This window comes from Scleropages formosus, chromosome 1 (genome assembly GCF_900964775.1).
Source record: "Scleropages formosus chromosome 1, fSclFor1.1, whole genome shotgun sequence".
Classification (NCBI taxonomy): domain Eukaryota; kingdom Metazoa; phylum Chordata; class Actinopteri; order Osteoglossiformes; family Osteoglossidae; genus Scleropages; species Scleropages formosus.
Genome location: NC_041806.1, coordinates 26,615,694 through 26,636,661, shown reverse-complemented (window position 1 = coordinate 26,636,661; position 20,968 = coordinate 26,615,694). Strand labels below are relative to the sequence as shown.

The 20,968-nt window shown below is 41.2% G+C and overlaps 1 protein-coding gene across 2 annotated transcripts in view; it reads right to left on the bottom strand.

Annotated features, from left to right (window-relative positions):
* Window positions 1-628: 628 nt before the first annotated feature.
* Window positions 629-20,968, bottom strand: part of LOC108922269 (receptor tyrosine-protein kinase erbB-4-like) — a 122,336-nt gene continuing 101,996 nt past the window's right edge. Inside the window, exons 17-27 of one of the 2 annotated variants that reach the window (XM_029252892.1) lie at window positions 20,318-20,450; window positions 17,845-17,967; window positions 17,118-17,216; window positions 16,097-16,282; window positions 11,765-11,920; window positions 8,598-8,673; window positions 8,200-8,346; window positions 7,388-7,485; window positions 7,115-7,285; window positions 4,462-4,762; window positions 629-3,856 (exon numbers count right to left, since the gene is read on the bottom strand). In XM_029252892.1, coding sequence (XP_029108725.1) covers window positions 3,150-3,856; window positions 4,462-4,762; window positions 7,115-7,285; window positions 7,388-7,485; window positions 8,200-8,346; window positions 8,598-8,673; window positions 11,765-11,920; window positions 16,097-16,282; window positions 17,118-17,216; window positions 17,845-17,967; window positions 20,318-20,450 — 2,197 coding nt within the window. In that variant the 3' untranslated portion in view covers window positions 629-3,149. The remainder of the gene's footprint in view (window positions 3,857-4,461; window positions 4,763-7,114; window positions 7,286-7,387; window positions 7,486-8,199; window positions 8,347-8,597; window positions 8,674-11,764; window positions 11,921-16,096; window positions 16,283-17,117; window positions 17,217-17,844; window positions 17,968-20,317; window positions 20,451-20,968) is intronic. The other variant, XM_029252895.1, reaches the window with a different exon arrangement.

The following is a 20,968-nucleotide window of genomic DNA, read 5'->3' as shown; positions in this document are numbered from 1 at the left end:
GAAGGGAACACACAGCAGAAAAGTGTTTAGATGTGACGAAGCTGTTAAAATGTTAAAAACAACAAATTGAAAATAGCAACACTAAATATCGAGGCATAATGTGTGAAGGTGGTTGGGGTGGACATTCACCATCAAAATTACCGATGCAGAAACAAAGTCAGATCACAAGACAACTGTATTAATTTAATACCATCTCATTCAGAAAAAGAAAAACACATTCTGAAATTGACATTTCCCGCTTATATACAGATACCCTGGCCAGCTCTTCATCCCTCTATAAAAATACTATTCACATTTTACAGTTAATGTACAGTAGTAAATCATGAAGAGTGACCATTGCAAACAGTGTTTAAAAAATTCCTCTGAATTTGCCAGTTGGATCATAAACAGGACTATAAACAATGTTCACTGTTTTTTTTCTTGTAATAGATCTACACATTTTTGACATTTCAAATGTTCTTATTTATGAAAAAAGTTTTTAAAAAAAGTGTTCAGGCATAAAATACATCAATCAGTATGAAGACATTAAACATAATGTACATGACAAATTTTTTTAGCCTTTGCAGTTTTAATTTAGATACATGTTCTTAAAAGAGTTTTAAAGCATGTATATTGCTATGTACTGCTGAGTTAAAGAAAAATCAATGTTAATGTCTGAAACAGAAATCAAGGATATCCTCTAATGTTCCATCTAGAAATCAGAACGATAAAGAGGACAGTGCTCATACAAATCAGTCAAAGAGGACTGACTTATTGCCTTTAAGAAAATTTGACTAATAAATTTGCTGAGACTAATATTAAAACAAATTACAAGAAATTCTGGCAATACTCACAGTAATATATTTACATATGTAAATTCAATTTCAACTGTGTCTTTTGTTGCACTCATGTTGATAAAATCTATGGACGATTTACCAAAATAATCACAATGTGGAAAGATGCCAATTAGAATAAGAAACCTTGAGGATGTTTGAGGTGGGTTTAGTGTTTCAGAGCAAGCTTTGGCTACGTGGCTGTGCTACATCTGCAAGCTCTGTCACGTATAAAGGTCTTCCTTGCCGTACTTGATCTCTACAAAACTATTCCTCATCTGGCTTTATTTCGGTTAAAAGCAAGAAAAAGAAAAAATGCCAACAAACCTTTGGTACAAAATTAAATTTTTTTGGATGCTTTTGTGCTCCTTTTACAAATGTCAGCCTAGTCTCCTAGTCCTATCAGACATGGCTATGTCTTTAAACATCTCAGGTGGAACTGTCTCTGCTTCCCCATAGGAGATGTGTACGTGCATATGTGTGTGTTTCTGTGTGTTAGAATGGAAAAGACAAACTGGCAAAGTTTCATATGACAAATAAGGCACACAAGATCAGGACTTGTTTACTTGCTGACTGGAGCCAGATGGAAGAATGTACTTGAATATAAAAGCTCATGTCGTCAGTCTCTGTTGACCAGTAAGCCTTGAGGGAAGGGAGCTGGAATTGGTTCATGATCTACCTGGCTAACAATATGTTGACACTTGACTGACAGGGAAATAACTGGAGACAAAGGCCACAACCAACATAGAGGGAATGTCAGATACAGTGAAAATAGTGTTTTACAAATGTTTTGTTAGCAACACAGATGTATTTGTGTTTATACTGTTTAAACGTTTAGGAATTATGAAAAATAAGGTGCATTATAGGTGCAAAATACCCAGTCAGAGGGACACGAGTGATTCTGGGAAATCACCAAATGAGTACAACTGTACAAGAGACAATTCCTCAAGCTTACGTCAGCTGCTTGGACAATATTCTGGTTTAATTAGGGTTTCACTGCTTTAAAACTAGAAAGGAACATTAAACTTTTAAAATGAATCTTTTAGTTAATCCCTGCATTATGCAAAAACTTTCAAATGACAATTTTCAGAGGTCTCTGATTTCACAACTATCAGGAAAGTGCTTATTGCTTATTACTATGTTGTGGGAATTATGATTTTATAATATTTACCAGCAAATTGTACATCTGATGATGTACACTGTCATGCTGCACAAACATAAAATATTTTTAAAAATCCCTTAAGGAAAACCTGTCCTTGACAACCCAAGTACAGATCAGAGCTCTGAAACTACAAATTACAGTCTGCTGCTGCACAATATGAGACTTTTCTACATTTCTACTGTGATTGAATGAAAAAGCGTGGAGACAATGGCAATTCAATATTTTGTGTGCACCAGAGTGTTAAATGGCACAAATAAAAAAAAAATTCAGTGATATTTAGCAGTGTTTTGAGCATATTTTACATGGAATGGAACTGATCTTTAAGGTTTTAATTGCACTCTACAAATATAATAAAACATGTCTTTTGTATGAAATTACCACCATAATATGTGAACATCTTTCAGCCACTTCATATTTATCATAAAAACAGCAAATTGTCATGTGATGGTAGGATGGACATATAGCCAATTGAAATTGCATGTTTAAAAGACACCCAGAAGATGGAAACAAAAAAGGTGTGAAGACAATATCGGAAACTACAATATGCCTAAATATAAAATGTTTCCAACAAAGTTCAGCTGGTGATACATTTCTCTGAAACATTTATTTAATGAAACATTTATTTAATGTATTCCACCACAGGTTTATCCACAAATTCTTTTCAGCTACCTCTGACTTCACTGGTAAGGACTCCCCAGGGTGCCAAAAATTAAAGAGCTACACTTTCAGGGCTTCAATTACCCCTGTAGTCACTTCCCATCCACTGCCACATGGTCTTCACTGTTTTATGCGTTTTACACCAATCCATGTCATTACAACACTGTATATTGAGTGTAATAAGAATGAAGATGGATGACTGGAGTGTCTAAGAAAGACTGTGTTATCCAACAAGCATCTATTTCCAAAAGAAGCGGTTGTGGTACAAGGAAGATGAAAGGTGTGGTTAGCTGGGAACTTGACATGTCAATTCACTGAAGAGAAGTCACTGAGAGGTCTGATGTCCTGTGACCCTCTCCCACAAAGGAATGTTTGCTCAAGCATCATATCAGTCAGGTGGGGATCCACAAGGATTACTGCTACTAACTGCAGTCTAGGAGGAATCAAAAGCCTCATATGAAGTTGTTTGGCACAGGAACCTGGTTTTGACAAGTGCAAGAGTTCACCCATCCCTGCTGCTACACCACGGTGTTCCGCTGCCGGTAAGGAGGGGGTGGCAGCATTGTGTTTGGCTTGAGGGAGAACTCGGCCAAATACTCTTGGTTCTCAGCTCCCGCAGGACGGATGTGGCCATTTTGTTTGTAGAACATCTTACTGTTACATTCTGGCAAGTGCTCTCGGTTTTGCAGACTCACCTTAGGAGGGAGGCTGTGGTGCCAGTACTCAGGATTGTCAAAGATTTTCTTAGGCTTCTTGTCTGGCATTATGGTGCTGGAATGGCCAGGATGGGGAGAATTGGCTGGCTGGTCGCTTTGGCCATGGTGCAGAGGGTGGAATCCATGGCACGGCAGAGCAGGTTTGCCATTGTGGCCAGAGGGAATAAGTTGGGATGAGTGGCTAGACTGGGTGGGGTGATGGGCATGGCCTATAGTGACCTGGTGAAGCAAATGGCTGGCTTGAGGAGGCTGAGCAACTTGGTTGGTTGTCATGTTTTGGGTGGTAGCTATAGTGTGCGGGAGAAGCCTGCTCTTCTTCAGGACCTCATGGTCCTGCTCTCCTGTGTTCTGGAAAGTGTTGAGGTAGGAAGGCTCATTCACATACTCATCCTCCACCTTGGAGTGCCCACTGGGGGCACCGATGTATGCAGGGTTGTCCTCTACATGCAAATCTCCATTCTTGCGCCGTGAGACAAAGGGGTTTTCTTCGATTGGGTTGAGATAGTCTGCTGATGAGGGAAAAAAGCCAGATCAGGTCATCACCCGAAAGCACTGACAATATGGGTGTTTAATTGTGGTACTGCAGGTAATTCAGCTAATAGGTACATATCCTTTCCATGTAAAAACTGCTGATTATTTTGTCTCTGTGTGATTAATCAAACATAGCCAGGAATTATCATCCTGAAGCAGCAGTTCTGCTGAAACAGTATGAAACAATGTGAATCCAAAGACACCGCATTAAGGGCAGTTAGAATATCCAAAATCTGTGAACATTCAACCTTAGAATATCATGTCAAATGAAATGATAAAGTATTTCAAATTATATGCAGTATTTAGGGCTATAAATATATTGTAAGAATATTTATATAATATATTGTGGAATATTGCAAGAGTTCTAATAATACGAGGAAAAACACAATGAGATCTCTCATTTTTGGCAGACAGACCACTGAAAAAGGACCATTGCTGGAGATTAATTTACTGACATTTTTCACAATTCAAAGTGATTCTGTTTTTGCAAGCAAACGAAAGGAATTTGAACATTATCACAATGAAATGCTCTGAAGGAGACACTTTTCTGAAGTAAAGTTCAGTCATGATGCAATTAGGGCACCTGAAGGGGTCTTGTCCTGCATTGGGGACATGTAGCTGTCAGTGTCTGCCTCTCCCCGAAGTGCGCGCTCCCCCAGGAAGACAGTGGGGTCAGCACTGTAGCGCTGGAGGCTGCTCTCCTCCGATGGATGAGGTGAGGTTTGCTTGAGTAGGGTGCCATTGTAGTGCACCTCATCCAGAGCGGGGGTCTGGACCCCAGGCCGCTGCTCCAGAGGACCACCGGAGGGTGATGTTCCATCCTGAGAGTGGACTGGCCTCGGCTCTCGTACAACGAAGTTTCCGTCTCGGTACACAAACTGATTCTATGAGAGGGAAGAGGGAGATAGAGAAGTGACGCTTTGTGTCCTTAGTATTTGTGTCACTGGTATAGCCTTTGTAATGTGAAGTTTGGGCATCAGGTCGTGTCCCTCTACAACGGGACTTTCTCACAGCAAAGGTGAGAAATGTATATGTTTGTCCATTAAACTGCAAAGGAAGAAAAATCTTTTACACAAAGACATAACATACATACATAACATTGGAGAGAAAAAAAAAGAAAAACAGAAAACATGGATTGAAACTTTAATGAAATGACAATTAAAAGCTGAGATATTTGAAGTGCACTCAGGCTTCGCCTAACATGGTTAAGTCATTCTCCGTTATAAATTACCCTGTTAGATGAATTCCTATTCTAATGAACATTATGTGTGACGGAAAAAATGTTCCTGGGTACAAAATGTGTACCTAAAATCAATTTTAAAAAGTACTATTATCCACGAAGATGACAACAACATTTTTTATGACATTAAAAATACATGTTTCTTGTTTACAAGGACAGAATATTGAAGGCACAATGTCAGAGTTAACTACATAACATGAAAGTGTGACTTGTCGAGATCTTTTTGAGGATATTTCTCCAGTTTCTTAATGTTATGGGTTGAGGCCTTCTAATGTGGCTCTCCCCATATTTCATGTCACAATATGCTTGGTGGTTCCAGAACTCCTGCTAGTGTGAGGAAGCAGTTGTGGGACTGCCAGCTGGAGGGGAGTGTCAGTGTAAATTGATATGGCAGCACCAAGGGGGTCTGGACTGGAATAAACAGAAGGCTGGAGACACGGCAGTCTCCGCTGTTGACCCATCCTTTCTTCTGTCTTGCCTCTTCTGCTGCCCCCTTTTTCTGTAACTTCTACCTAACTTCCCTCACCTATCTCCCCCATCTCCTGTACCATCTCTCCCTTTCAAGGCCATCATTCCCCTATAGCCTCTACTCTACACTTTCCATCCAGCAAGTCCATTTCATACAGGTGCAGCAGGAAGCTTAGAGGTTATGGACACAGACTGTAATTTGTTTACGTCCCTCCTTTATAACGCCTTCCTAAGGAAAGTTGGAGAATGGGACAGCCTGAGTTTACTGTGCATTACCACATCCTTATATTTTAAAAGCTTAACGATTAAAAAACCGAAAAAAAAGTTGAGGGGTAAGTACCTTTGGGGAAAATTTCAAATTTGACTCAATAGTGACCACTCGTGTGGTTTTTCTTGGTAAGGAGAGCACCAAAGGGTTATGGTTAAGGCAATTTACCATTACGTTCCTTCTGTCTGACTTGTGAAAAGAAGGGGAAAAATGGGGGCAAATTACTCAGACCCTGGATTCAAATCTACACTCAAACAGCAGCTTAACAACTAAAAACAGACAAAATTTAGATTCAAAGATGCACCACTTTTCACAGGAGCATCTTCCATCCCAAGCGACTATTTGTGCTGCAAATAGAAAAAAGAGAAGTATTTACAACAGTAAAATGCTCTGGGGATTGATGGTCCTCATCTGTATGCAGACAGCTCGCCCAGCCACATGTGGGCACAGAAAAGGAAAAGCTGAGGTGGAAGAGAAATCAATCGGTGTGATTCACTGATCTGTTTCAGTGTCGTGAGGGACCTTCTTCAGATGTCCCAGAAAGAAAAGGGAACACAGAAACATTGTAAAGACCATGAGTTCTGAACAGAAACAGGCCATTTCCTTAGCGAAGTCGCACTGGGAATGACCTTCGATATTATGAATGATTACAATAATGGAACAAGCAGCCCTACAGCACAGAGCACAGGTACCCTGTTAGTGACACACAAACACATACAACATGCAGACACAAAAAAATTCAAATGCATACTTTAACATGCATGCAAATAATTTTGGCCTAGAACAAACATATTCATAAGTAAACCAAAATATTTACATTTATTCATTTAGCTTTTCTCCAAAGCAACTTACAGTGTTAAGATTACAATTACTACAGTTACAGACTTACAATTATTTACCCATTTATACAGCTGGGTAAGTTTACCGGAGCAATTTTAGGGTAAGCACCTTACTCAAGGGTCCTACAGCCGGAGGTAGGGATCGAACCTGCAACCTATGGATCCGAAAGCAGCCACTGTAACCGCTACACTAACAACTGTCCCCATTTACATGTAGACACACTTAGACAAGATTGTACACACAGAGAAACAAAAACACGAACACGAACACATTTACACACCAAAATGAACAGACGCACAAACCTGCACTTGCAGATAAAGTCTTTCCAGCCCCACAGAAAACAATGTGAAACAAACCCCCTTGCAGACAAGAGGAACAGAGCAACATTTCTCCACACTCCTTCTCCTGCTGATGTCCTACCCGGTTGGAGTCCACACATGGCTGTGGCATGTAGTACGCTGGCGCTGCATTCAATGTATGCGGGACCAAGTACTCCTCAGCATCCGTCAGCTCGTCCAACTCCTCCTCGTCCAACAGGCTCTGGAAGAACTTACCGTCACTGGGGCTGGGCAGCAACATGCGGTCATCACCCTTCAAGAGCAGAGAAGTGAAAATGAGAACCACAGCAAAACAGTTGTTTTCTGAATGTTTCATGCTAGTTTATAGCGCTCGCCCGATTCTCAGAAGTGTTACCTGGATAACCAGATAGCGCTGTGGGTCACGTGCCATCCTGCAGAACTCTGCTGCCAGCTCCTTAAACTTGGGCCTGCTATCTGCATCAATCATCCAACCTAGGGATCATGGGCAGAAGATTTTCACTCACCCTGGAAAACCCAGCAAAAGAAATGCAATCTGGGCCTTTTCTAGTCCTGAGGGTGTTCTGAAATGTTGCCTCCACAAAGTGTGTTATATAGAGGCGCACCGGTGATACTTATGGCACAGTTTCTCTAACCATCTCCTAACTGTGCCAAATTCAAACTATATGTTTCCACATAGCTCCTCCTAGACTGGTTTTGGTGCAGTATGGAAGCAGTCATCACATCATGTCTGAGGTTAAGTGACCACCTTAAGGGACTTCATGGATAGATGTGAGCTATGATAGGTGTCAAAGTCAAGTTCCCCAGCAGAACAAATTCAGCTGACAGGTGTAACAGCCCAGTAAGAATTGTGATCGCTTTGTTAAAGTTAAATGTGATTGCAAGTGAGATCCAAAACTGAAAGAATGCCCGTTCTCTGTCTTGGCCCTGATGTGGCGTAACAAACTGGCTATGATAACAAATTGACTGAAAATATTCAAAAAGGGTCTCAAAACATGTGTTTTTCAGTCCAATTTCACTCCCAAACTCCTGACAACTTTACATGTTAGTTTTTCACCATTTGTTACTTTTATCTACATATTCCGTTGTCCTTATGTTGTGTATGTGTACCTGACAATAGTGTTTCAAACTTAATGAAACTAGTATATCTTTCAAGGTGCAGTCAGTGATTCGTGGGCGCTGCCTTACATTTCACCATGACCATGTAGACATCAATGGTGCAGATAGGTGGCTGGGGGAGCCGCTCGCCCTTCTCTAGGATTTCTGGAATCTCACGGGTTGGGATGCCATCATATGGCTTACCCCCAAAAGTCATTAATTCCCAGATTGTCACTCCTGTTGGCCAAAGAACACAATGATACTCTTCTTTGTTCATGACACAGCAGAAAGCAGATACTATGATGACAAAGTAGATCTGTGTCCTAAAGTTGTAAACCTGAAAGGTTTCAGTAATTATCCATCAGTATACATAAATAAAATGACAAAAAGTTAATGAAAAGGAATCTGTATAGGGTGTAAATATAATATTCTACTGTGGATTTTTCTTACTTCCTTTTCTACAAGGGTCTCTTGAAATTATATCTCACCATAGCTCCATACATCACTCTGATGGGTGAACTTCCTGTAGTGAATACATTCCAATGCCATCCATTTAATGGGCATCTGTGAATGAAAAAGAAGAGGTAGACAAGAATAATTGGGTATGTTTCTGAATATTCATCACAAAAACGTATTGAAAATATATAGTAACTTTTATCACACTGCATATTGGATAAAGGATATCCTTGCAAAGAGTTTTACCATGGTTCTAAACAATGGCTGGTGGGATGCTGAGCAAGACTGGGCACTGAATCCAAATGAAGCTGCTGCAAGTTGAGCACCAAAAATTAATTCCTGAATAATGTGGTGGTGTGAAAACACTGCGTTTCTTTGCTTGTATTTCCAATTCATTTATCTCTTGATCTCCAATCTACTCCAGACACCAACACAACTTCCGTGTTCAAAAAAAATAACAGCTTGCTCCCTATCAATACTATTATACAGCTACTTGTGTAATGTGCGCAAGCAAAAATGGGGGTTTTTGAGTAATTCACTGTACTTCTTGATTTGTGTGTCTGCATGTGTATCTGTTTTAATGTGTATCTTTTGTTTACTCTGCTTTGTATGCTGCAAATGTTAATGTAAATGTTGTCCAAGCTATGGACAGAGGTTAAAAGGCAAGGATTTGCACTTACTGAGTCTTCCCTGGAGGTTCATTGAATGTAAAGCAGACTATGATGCATCTAATGCATTCAATCATACTGATACATGGAAAACAGAGAGAGGGACGAGGCAGAGGGGTAAATTATGACACTATAACAGTGACGTACCCCCATGCCCAATATCCAGTGGTACCAGGCATTCATCCCTAATCTACTGGAACTCCTATAAAGGGAAAAAATCTAGTATATGACTAAGAATGTGTCAGTCTGTCACAGTGTTTCCCCAGAGCGGGTGTGCCGGACCCAAGTGCGGAGCACAGGAAGATTGTTCAAGGGGCAATCCAGAAGACATGGTCAAGGAGACAGGCAAGAGAAACCGATGTGTGAAAGTAGTCCGAAGGGAGAATCCGAGAAATGTAATCCAGAAGACAGGCAAGGAGTTGTGGCAAGCCAAGAAGTCGAGTATGAGGAGTGGGGCGAGGAGGTGAGGAGGCGAGGAGCGGGGTGAGGAGGCAAGGAGTGGGGCGAGGAGCAATTACTAGGAGCGCGAGTGAGTAACGAGGCTGAACAAGGTTCCGCAGCTTCCTATGGTCCAGGCTGCCCTTTTACGTGCCCGGACCCTGATCAGCTGCCGGTGTCGCTTGTTACCGAGTTGGCGGGCGTGACAGTCTCATTATTATTAATTTATGGCAATGACCATTATTGTTGTTATTATTATTTCACGTTTACATCTGCATTTCTTATTTTATCACATTCTTTTCTTTAAAGTGACACACATCTCAGAGAACAATACCAGAAGTGCATTACATGAACAGAAGCAGAGATTTGGATGCAGACACAAAGTTCTTGAGTACAGTCAATTTCCCACATACCACCATATGAACTATTGTACATTACACGAGTAGCAGCATATAGGCTTTTCCATTATTAAACAAATTGGTATAAAAAAATTTTAAACATAACAAGCATGTACAGTACACGTTTATTGAGCACTTATGAGACCAGGGGAGAAGTGAGTTTGAAACTAAGGACTTTTGAGACCCTTCATAAATGTAGAGAGCCATTTCTAGAGAGAACCTTTGTGCTTTTGATTTTGAACCTCTTGTAAGTGGGACCACCAAGCCGGCAGAGGAGGAAGAGCACAGCAGTCTGATTAGAGTGTAGCAATTGTTCAGGTCTTCTAGGTTTCGGGGAGCAGATACATTAATGGTTTTGTAGGCCATAGCTAGAATCTTGAATTCAATCCAGTTATGGAAAGCCAGTGCAGAAAGATGAGGAGGGAAGATACATGTGAGCTCTTTGGCAGGTTAAACACAACTTGTGCAGCAGCATTCTGTATCAGCTGGAGAAGTTTGATGGTAGACGGGAGAGAACTGCAGTAGTCCAGGTGGGATATCACCATGGCCTGAATCAGGAGCTGTGTAGAGGAAGTGTCCTCAGCATAGCAGAAGTAGGAGAATCCATGGGAGGTGATGTCAGGGCTAGGGGAAGAGGTGTAGATTTGGAAGAGTAAGGGGCCCAGTACCAAGCTCCGTGGAACACCAGTTGAGAAAGGGTGAGGATCAGGAGCCCCGCCTGACCACTTGGTAGGATCTACCTGATATGTAGGACTCAAACCATTTCAGTGCAATTCCTTTGGTGCCAAGCTGTCCAAAAGAAGAAAGCAGAATCTAGTGCTTGACAAAGCCAGATGCTGCAGAAAGATCGAGGAGAATGAGGACTGAGGAGAGGGAGGCTGCTCAAGCTGACTGGAGAGCTTCTGATACTGCAAGAAGAGCTATCCAGGGGAATGTCCAGTTTTGGACAGCTGATGACAGGTAGTTCTGGACTGTCCGGATCCAGAGAGAGTTTCTTCAAAAGCAGTGAAATGAGGGCAGTTTTGAAGATGGATGGGAAGCAACCCGAGGTGAGTGAGGAGTTTATGATCTTTGAGATAAAAGAGATACATTCTGGGGAAATGCCCTGTAGGAGAGGCAAAGTGATAGGATTGAGGGAGCAGATGGTGGCTCAGTGTGACAGCAGGCGGTCAGAGAGTTCAGTTTCTTATAAAGGCTGAAATGCAGAGAATGTGACTTTGCATGGAAATCTAGCAGGATTGGGGCAGGTAGATGCCAAGAACATGTCCGTTATGGAGTTGACTTTGTCTTTGAAGAAAAAGGCAAAATCATCATCGGTGAGAAAAGAAAGAGGTAGCGCAAAGTAGGGATGAGCACAATAATAATAATAATAATAATAATAATAATAAGAAGAAGAAGAAGAAGAAGAAAAAAATAATAAAAAATAAGAATGAAAAAATAAAAAAAATATTCTTATTATTATTATTATTAATATTATTATAACATATTAAAATATATGATACAGGTTGGTTGAAAAGGAAGACGAAGGGAAGCCTGAAGAAAAACAGGACAAAATCGGAACTATTATATTAAGAGATTTCAGGGATTCAGATTTTCAGATGTACAGTGCAAACTAAAAAACCCTGAATTAATTTGGCAATACAATGATAAAGCCACGTGACAAGACCTGTCCTCATGACCACCCTCGTGACTAACCTTGCCCCCATCAGCATTATACTCCTTCTCATCTGGATCCAGCAGCCGTGCCAGGCCAAAGTCGGTGATCCTGATGTGGCTGGGGGACTTGACCAAGACGTTACGGGCTGCCAGGTCCCTGTGTACAAGCCTGCGCTCCTCCAAGTACATCATACCCTGTGAATCACAAAAGAAACTTTGGTACCACCACATACCAATTCATTCATTGTTACATCTTGCAGTAATACCATTGCTGTCTTATACGCCTTACAGACAGAGCAGCCCTGCTTTGACAAAACTACCTTCACTAACAACAAATGATCAAGCTGTTTACACAGCAAATGTGTGCCTTTAAGACAATTAGATATCAACACAATAATATCAAAAGCCCATACCTTACTGTCCTCCCTAGGTAACTACCCTTCAGTTTTGCCCTTGATCAAGGCATTTAACTTAATTTGCACTAGATAACACTTTGAGACTAATCCTATAAAAATAACGCATTGATTAACATGGAGTGAAATTTTCATCCTATAAAGTTTATAGATCTACAGATTTAAGGTACATTGCTAATATATTAACATTTAGTATTTTAATAATCGCTATTATGATTTTCTATCTAGTCTGTAATACGTTTTGCAGCTTCTGCAGCTGTAAACCTTCTTAGCATTTTCCAGATCAAAACAACTGAAAATACCCAACAGGAAATGTTTGATTATAGCAGTAAAATGACCATATTAAAAGATAGTAACACCAATAAATTTACAAGACAGATAATAGACGGACAAGAAAGATACCTAAAATTGTGCCTAAAATCATATTTCAAAAACTGGCAGTGGGATGCAAGTTCACAATTCAGGTGAAAGGGTTTTAACTGTCCTCTTAAATTGGATAAAATATACCTTTCACTCAAGAGAAAATAATCAGAAATGAAAAGGACAGAAAAGTAGTAATTTTGACTTGAAAACCAACCCTTGTCAGTCCATTTTCAGTTACACAATAATGGGTTACAAATTGACATTGCATCGAAAGAAAACCATGCCTGATATGAGCTGATTATTAGGACTGTACCAAGCCTGACATTTTTGTTGCAAATGTATCACTACCAGTTGAAGTGGAAGAATCAGCGCATAGAAATATAAAAACAAATAATAGATAAATAATAAACAATTTAAAAAATATCAAGCCTGTTGCTCATTTGAATTGCTCTGCACTGTACTGTAATCACATTGCAGCTCAGAAAAAAGACCTCACACATACAACACTATACCTTTTTTTGAAATTAACAGGAGCCAGCATTGGAGACAATCAATAATGATGCCTAAATATTCCGATGAAAGAGCCACTTGCCGTACTCAAAGCCCTATTTCGAAGTACAGATTATTCGACAAGTACAAAAGGGTTGCCAGATAGAATGCAAATTGAGTGGCCCGGAGGAACTGGGACAATAATTACCCAACACAAACCCCTTCACAATCCAGGCCATTTACATGATCCCAGCTGGGCCAAGGCTCCACAGAGCAAGCTCAGTCTCTGCTCCAACAGTGTGGTAGTCAGGACTGGAAGAAAAGTCTGTTTACAGGAGAGTCTACAAAAATGTTGAAACATTGGAGGGCATTAAAGCATTTCATTTTGTGCCCCCTACTTAATAGTATTATAAGGACAGTAAGTCATGTACAGCCATTCTACAAATGCCTAGTTTGCCAAATAATTAGTATTTTTTAACCGCTAACAGCTTGTCCGATGCAGAGTCATGGACTTCCACAGTGTATCCAGGAATCACATGGAATGAGACAATGTACACCTTAAACAGAAACATTCTGAGAATTTGGCTCCACATTTTTGTGATACTGTAATATTTTTTCTTTGCCCTGTTGCCAATTTGGTGAGCGTGGTTGTGTGTTTCTATGGATGTATGTAAGTGATCGTATTGAGAAGGCTTAGTCTGTCACATGAACCCATGTTGCGTGAAAGGTGTGTCATATCTCTGGCATCAAAAAGAGTCACTGCTGCACTGCCCTTTGGCTGTGGATGAAAGCATTTGGAGTATGAATGTGTGTCATACCTCGCATCTTGGTGTGGGGTGAATATGCTTCCTCTGTCTTTTCTTCAAACAGTGGTAAGTCGCAACAAACTTTGTTAGTGCTAAAGGTGTGAATTAAAGTGCCCGAGTAAGTGAGAAATGAGAATAACATACAATATCTACAAAAATACACAATACTTCACATTTGCCATCAGCAGCATGCACCAAGACACGAAGTGTGACAGATGGCACCAGCAGTGGGATGGCAGGCCACAAAGGAGTAAAAATGCCAAAGAGAAGTACTGGTGTGTGTTTTCAGAAGGCCGAGCCAATTTTGCCCAAGGTGGAGGTAAATGAGAAAGAGGGACGGTGGAATATTTTGAGTCTGATGAGGAAGGTCCCACAGCTAAAGCAGCTCATTCAAAGGTGCCAAAACCACCAGCACAGCTGCATAAAGATGTTAGCCCTATTGGACAGATTTTTGGTGACACAGCAAGAACATGAGGAGAGACTAGTCCAGGAATTTCAGGAACTGAGAACTTCTCTGACTATGGCATTCTATCCAGCTGGAGACTTTAACTATCCAGACCCAATCACAGGAATAACTCAGTTTTCATCACCACTGCACTCTCCTGAAAGCCAGATCCTGAGAAAAGACCTACCAACACCAGCACCATGGCACCCTTTCTAGGCAGGAGATGGAAGTACAACTGCCAAGATCACTGAGAGGTCCAGAGAAGTTTCCTATCAGGCAGTGACAAAAACGCCACCATTCCAGGAAGAAGATGACATTGAAACTGGCAAACCAAACTACTAGGGAAGTTTGTCATGAGCTGGTTTTCATTAATCATTATACTCTATGGAAATGACAAAGGGTAATGTAACCAAAAACTAGATTCATGCTTTACTTTGTAACTGGACATCTGTAGTTCACTTTTCCTGAGTTAATATCTGTATCATTGACACCCTTTTGGTGAAAATGGTCCAGTCCTTCAAATAAGAACAAAATGAGGCTATTTAAATGTCTCCTCTTCTGCTCTAGAGGAAGATGTGTATGCTATATGGTATATGATATATGGTGTATGGTATATGGAGTGCACTGCTGGTGCCAAATGGGAAGTATTGTGGACTTTTGTAAATATTGTGTATAGTTGTTGTTTCTCACCTACTTGTGCACTTTAATAAACACCTTTGACAATAACAAGGCTTTTTGAGGAGCATGTGATCTTATCATGGAAGTGTTATATTGCTAAATGATGTTGTTCTTGGAAAAGTGGATCAAGTCATCACTAGAATAAATGTTCTTAAGTGTGCTATTCACCAAACTAATAAGAAATATACTAATTTCTTTAAAAATAACCCAAAATGTTCTGAGTGACAGGGTGCTCAGTACCTTTGAATTACTACTGGCCTGTGTGTTTCGAAACATTGGTGTCAAAGGTTAGTATAGCCATGTTCCTTGTTCTCAGTGTTACTAGGGTATCATTGTTCACTCCATCGATCCTAATTATATTACATTATTCCAGACTTTTAACCACAACACTCTGAGCCTATGTTCTAAGACTGACACACATTCTCATACACAAGAGAAGGCTCCTACTCATTGTAGGCTGGCCAAACATGCTGTCCTCATTCTGCCATTATGTGGAAAACCTTTGTTCCTCTGTGGAAAATTTGAGCCCAGGCACTAGACTCAGCTGAAATAAAATTACTTGACATCACTAAGGACCCAGAGTAGCAAAGCATATACATCTCCCATACTGACATTTGCCTAGTAGCTCTGCAAATATCAATATCCAGGTTTTGACCCACGTGCTTAAATCCCAAACATCGACCCTTAGTGATGTCCAAGCAAAGGCAATAAGCAGTGACTCAGCAGAATTTGCATCAGTAAATGTCAATAATCCTGCTCCTTTTACAGGGATATTAAAAGGCAAATATCATTCCTGACAAAACTCTGTTCTGACTGGAGGGCAATGTTGAAAGGAGTGGCAGAAAGGTCTGTATGTGTTTGAAGACAAGGGCACTGCTTTGCCTGATTTTGGGTGCCAGAGCAGGGCAAAACCGAAGAGTACCATTGAAATGTAGTTAGCTTTTATAGCACAAGGGATTCTGAAGTCTTTGTTCACTCAAAAATATACTAGATAAAGAAACAGAGAAAGCTCAGGGTTTACAGGTGCTAAAGTCACATGATCCTGCCATGGGTACGACCAGACCCTGCCTAGATGACATATACACCAGGTGAACAGTACAGTGCTACACAACCTCCTTCACCCTCTTGCTCCATCAGCCTGTTACAGTTCCTCCACATGAGCAGGGTGAGCTCCTACCTTGGCAATTTGGACACACCAGTTGAGCAGCAGCTGAGAGCCAATGTGGTCCTTGTGCTCGTGCACATAGTTCAGAAGACAGCCGTGGGGCATGAGCTGTGTAACCAGCTGGATTGTGGGGCTCAGACACACACCCAAGAGCCGCACCAGGTGGGGATGCTCCATGCCAGCCATGATCAGAGCCTCCTGAGGGGGTGATAAGAGTTATGTTAAGGAGTGAGCTATGTTCCAAGTGCTGTCTTTCCCTGGAACATTATGTACATTGGTCATTGCACTGTGCGTTACAGATGGTCTGCCACACATACATCATCACACATATTTATACCACACACTCATTGTAAAACACAAACAGAGTATTAAAGTGGTGCAGCACAGGTCACTATGGTGAGAAAGGCTTCTTGCATCTTTGTTTGCATAGGAGCACTGTGCTATGTGTTCCTGTCCCTACTGTACGTGTGACTGTGCATGTGCATAATCATATGTGTTTAATGCATTTGTGTGCTTTTCTGTATATGTCTCTGAAACTGCCTGGCTGCTGGCTTTCACATGTCCTGGGGCAGAAAAACCGCCTCTCCGAAAAAGGTTTTCAGAAAACAAAGGAAGAGTGACGGATTAAGTGCCTTTTAATAAATTAATAAAGATGAATAAAGTCCCTTAGAGTTAGGGACAGCTTCAGCACAAGCCATTTGACTCTGAAATAAGCTCTGATTTAAGGGCAGTGAGATGGTACCGTGATCTTTAACAAATAACTGAAGCATGGATTCGACAAGATTAGATAAGGACCTTCCAATAACTACATATTATTATTATTTACTTCTAATGTTACAAGTACAGACAGTAACACACAAACATTCATACCCATATTTTGCTGTCTTACTCACTCTGTATAATATACAAGACAGACAGACAGACACACACACACATTCATTAATACAAATTTTAACAGACAGACACAGATTGCGTCACTTTACTGTGTAACAGTTATTGTAAGATCACTTTCTCACTCCAGGTTGTTACTCACATCCATGAACTCCACGTTTGCTTTGGGTCCTGTTGCCTCATTCAGGATTTTAATGGCCACAGGTATCTTTACCGTCTCCCCCTCTGGTACCCAGATGCCCTGTGAGAGAGACAAGTGAAAGAACACGTGCATATGCAGGCGGACTCTCACTGGCCACTTTATTAAGTACATTTGCTGTTTTACACATACAGCTGCTCCAGGTTGTGAGTCATGTGGATGGATACCTAGCTTACAGGGCTAAAAGACTGGACTGAACACACCAAAATAGGAAAGATATGCGATCTAGCTAAAAAAATTAGTGTCAAATGCACTGGTTGCACCAACTCAGAAAAGAGCCTCTCTTCTGTGAATTTTACAATCAACAAGAGTTTACAGAGAATAGTGAGATAAAGAAAACAATCCTCCAGCACCTTGCTGAACCGCACCTCTAAAATTCAGGATGTTCTGCAGACAAAACCAGACCATCCTGACGTTGCTCATGATACATAGATAAATGTTTGTGTGGATATACAGTGCATTCAGAAAGCTTTCAGACCCCTTCACTTTTTTTTTCCACATTTTCTTAATGTTGCAGCCTTATGCTAAAACCATTTAAATGTTTTTTCTCCTCATCAATATACACTCAATACCCCATAATGACAAAGCAAGCAATGTTAAAAAAAAGTGAAGGGCTCTGAATACTTTCTAAATGCATTGTGTGGCACAATAGAGGATGCAGGAGAGCTACCTTGTACACTGTGCCAAAGGCCCCAGCACCCAATACTTTCATCCTTTTCAGCTCTGTCTCCTTTAGGATACGCAGCTGGGCTTGGTTTGGGGCCGTGCCGCTGGGTGTGAGGGGCTCTACCAGCTGGGGGTGGTGAGATGAGACGGAGAGAAAAGTGAGCTGACCTCTAATACATGCAGAAAAGTGTAGAACAGCTGAAAATTAGCCAGGGAAAGGATGCATGAGCGCACTGCACCCCCCTCCACACACACTCACAGTGAGGATTATGATGAGGGAGGCAAAGAAGAATGCAGAGATCACAGTTTTACAACGGTACAGTTTAGTTGACTCTTGGGGTTTTCAGTTGTCAAAATGAACTGTTAGATGTTACCTCTGTGACATCAAGCTGTTTGGAAGAATGGTCCAAAAGAAGCCCTTTCTGAGACCCAGCAACCCACAAACTGCAGTGCCTGAACTTTGCCAAGTGTGGTTGGAACTACAGCTGGACTTTTGCGTTGTGGTCAGTTGAAACCAAAATTTAACTTTTGGCCTTCCACATCATGTGCATTTTTAATGAAAAAAAGGGTACTGTATTTAAGAAAAAGCATCTATAACCACAGTAAAATATGATGGTGTATCATTGATGCTTTGGGTCTGTTTTATTCCTTGTGGTCCAGGGGATCTTGTGAATGAATTCCTCTAAGTACCAGGATCAACAACATCGTTAAAAATAAATGAAAAAAAATCAAAATTATTATGAAATAAAATATATTTTGTTTTTACATTATACATGATTTACATTATGTTTTATACATTTTGGTATTCCTCTTGGGTTTATAGAGAGAATACGCACACACTTTCTGAACCGCTTGTCCCATACGGGGTCGCGGGGAACCGGAGTCTACCCAGCAACTCAGGGTGGAAGGCTGGAGGGGGGAGGGGACACATCCAGGACGGGACGCCAGTCCGTCGCAAGGCACCCCAAGCAGGACTTGAACCCCAGACCCACCGGAGAGCAGGACTGCAGTCCAACCCACTGTGCCACCGTGCCCCCCATAGAGAGAATAAAGGTATTCAATTTAAAAAAAAGAGAAAACTTTATTGTTTAAAATAAAGGGGGTTGCAGTGGTGCAGCGAGTTTGGACGGGGCCTGCTCCCTGGTCGGTCTAGGGTTCAAGTCCTGCTTGGGGTGCCCTGCAGCAGACTGGTGTCCCATCCTGGAGGTGTCTTGTGACCTGTGTTGCCAGGCTAGGCTCTGGCTTGCGGCTGTAGACACTGTGTGTGTATTTAACATAAAAGGCTACACCATGGATCTAACTTTCCGGTGCTGCAATCGGTTTACAGTGGATGGAACAGTAAAGATTATTAAGGCACAAAGTGCTCACTACTCAAGAGTCCACAGGATAACTGAAATATGTCTGGATGGAAGAGAAGAAAAAGTGCTTTCTGCCTTTCCAGAGACATTTCCTGAAACCAAATGTCTCCCATCAGCATGACAGCAGAAACTGACAGCTGTCCATAAAGCAGAGCACATACCCTGAAAATCACCCAAGCGAGCAACAACAGTCAAAGTGGACTGGCAGAAATAACCTGTCTGCTTTGTTGAACTGCACTGCACACCTCTCTGCCGAATATAAACAAGACTTGCCATCCCTTACAGCACCTGGGTGAAGCAGAGATGCTCTAATATAAGGGTGGTGTCCTGACCTGCAGCCTCTCAGCACCAACAACCCGTTTAGGCCGTGTAAAGTATTGCTTTCTGAGGTACAGTCTGAAGGATTAATTTATGAGCTACTCTGAACGTGTTAGGATAATGGAAAAGAAACAATGTCAAAGACTCAAAGACAAGTGCTTTTAAAGCCTGCTCGTTTGCATGGCTAGTTTACAATCTTTGGCCTTGATTTGAATTAATCCTCTGCGACAACATGGCATTGATAAAACCTCGGCTTTTTAGCGAAGGAGTTCTTTTGTTCGTCCCTTTTGAATTCCTTTCATATTTGGCAGAGGTTGCAGGATGAGGATTATGGCCAAGTAAAAGGGATGAACACATTAATGAATCCTACATTCCAGGAGCAGAAAGCTCTCTTGTAACTTTCAATAGTGAGCCTTGGGCCCTAACAACAAACAATATTGTTCTCTCCCATGCAGTGAGTGCTCAGTAGTGAACCAATACATCCTTTACATCTTTACATTCCACAGAAGGTCAGCCGATTTATCAAACACTTGCATGTCCCCGACCCCCAGCCCCAGCACTCTGTTGCTATTACATTGTAACACTGTAGCCCTGCATTCATTTCACCGATAATTATAAGGAAAAATATGCACTGACCACTGTGAGTACTGACTGGATCTTTGCATTCATCATGGAGTACATTTGCGTTGAGTCAAGAGTCTTGACTTGATTACTATGAATGTGCAGTTTCCTGTGTGACACTGAGCTCCATCAAACCCCTGTCATTCTCAGTGAAAAAAGGACCTCCATTAGCTCACTGACCTCTGTCTCCAGAAAGCGCCTCAGTGCCCTCTTCTTCTTGATGCTCTTGCGACGAATGTAGACGGCCATGCTTAATGCCACAATGACCAAAATAAAGAGACCACCTATGACCCCGGCTGCAATGAGGGGGATTCTGAGGGGAAAATGGTGAAACACTTGTAAGGGAGTGGAATAGCAGCAAAGTTCTGCACTACTGGCAGAAGAGAGCGTCTCTTAGCTGGACAAGGGAGTACTTTCTTCTTACTGCACTCATTCCCAGCTACAACAAAGTCTGACCTCATATGATGAATATTGTGTTCATTTGTTTAAAAAACATTCATATTTGTGAAAGATGGGGGACACTCGAACATGAAACATCTCAAATGACACTGGAAAGACAAGTTTTAAGAATAGGATTTGAGGTGAGAAGTATTAGACAAAGAACAGATTAGACTGGATTATACTGCACAGACAGAAATAAAGACAGACAGACGAGGTACCAAACTTCCATTAAACAGTACAATGTAGATGATGTGACACAGGCACCTATCTATGCTTAATGCTGTTAATTTACATTTACATATGACAATAGTTACAGCTACGGATCCTTGTACTCGCCGTTTGTTCTCTAAATTGAATTATAATTTGAAATGGGCTAAACTGATGGCTAAA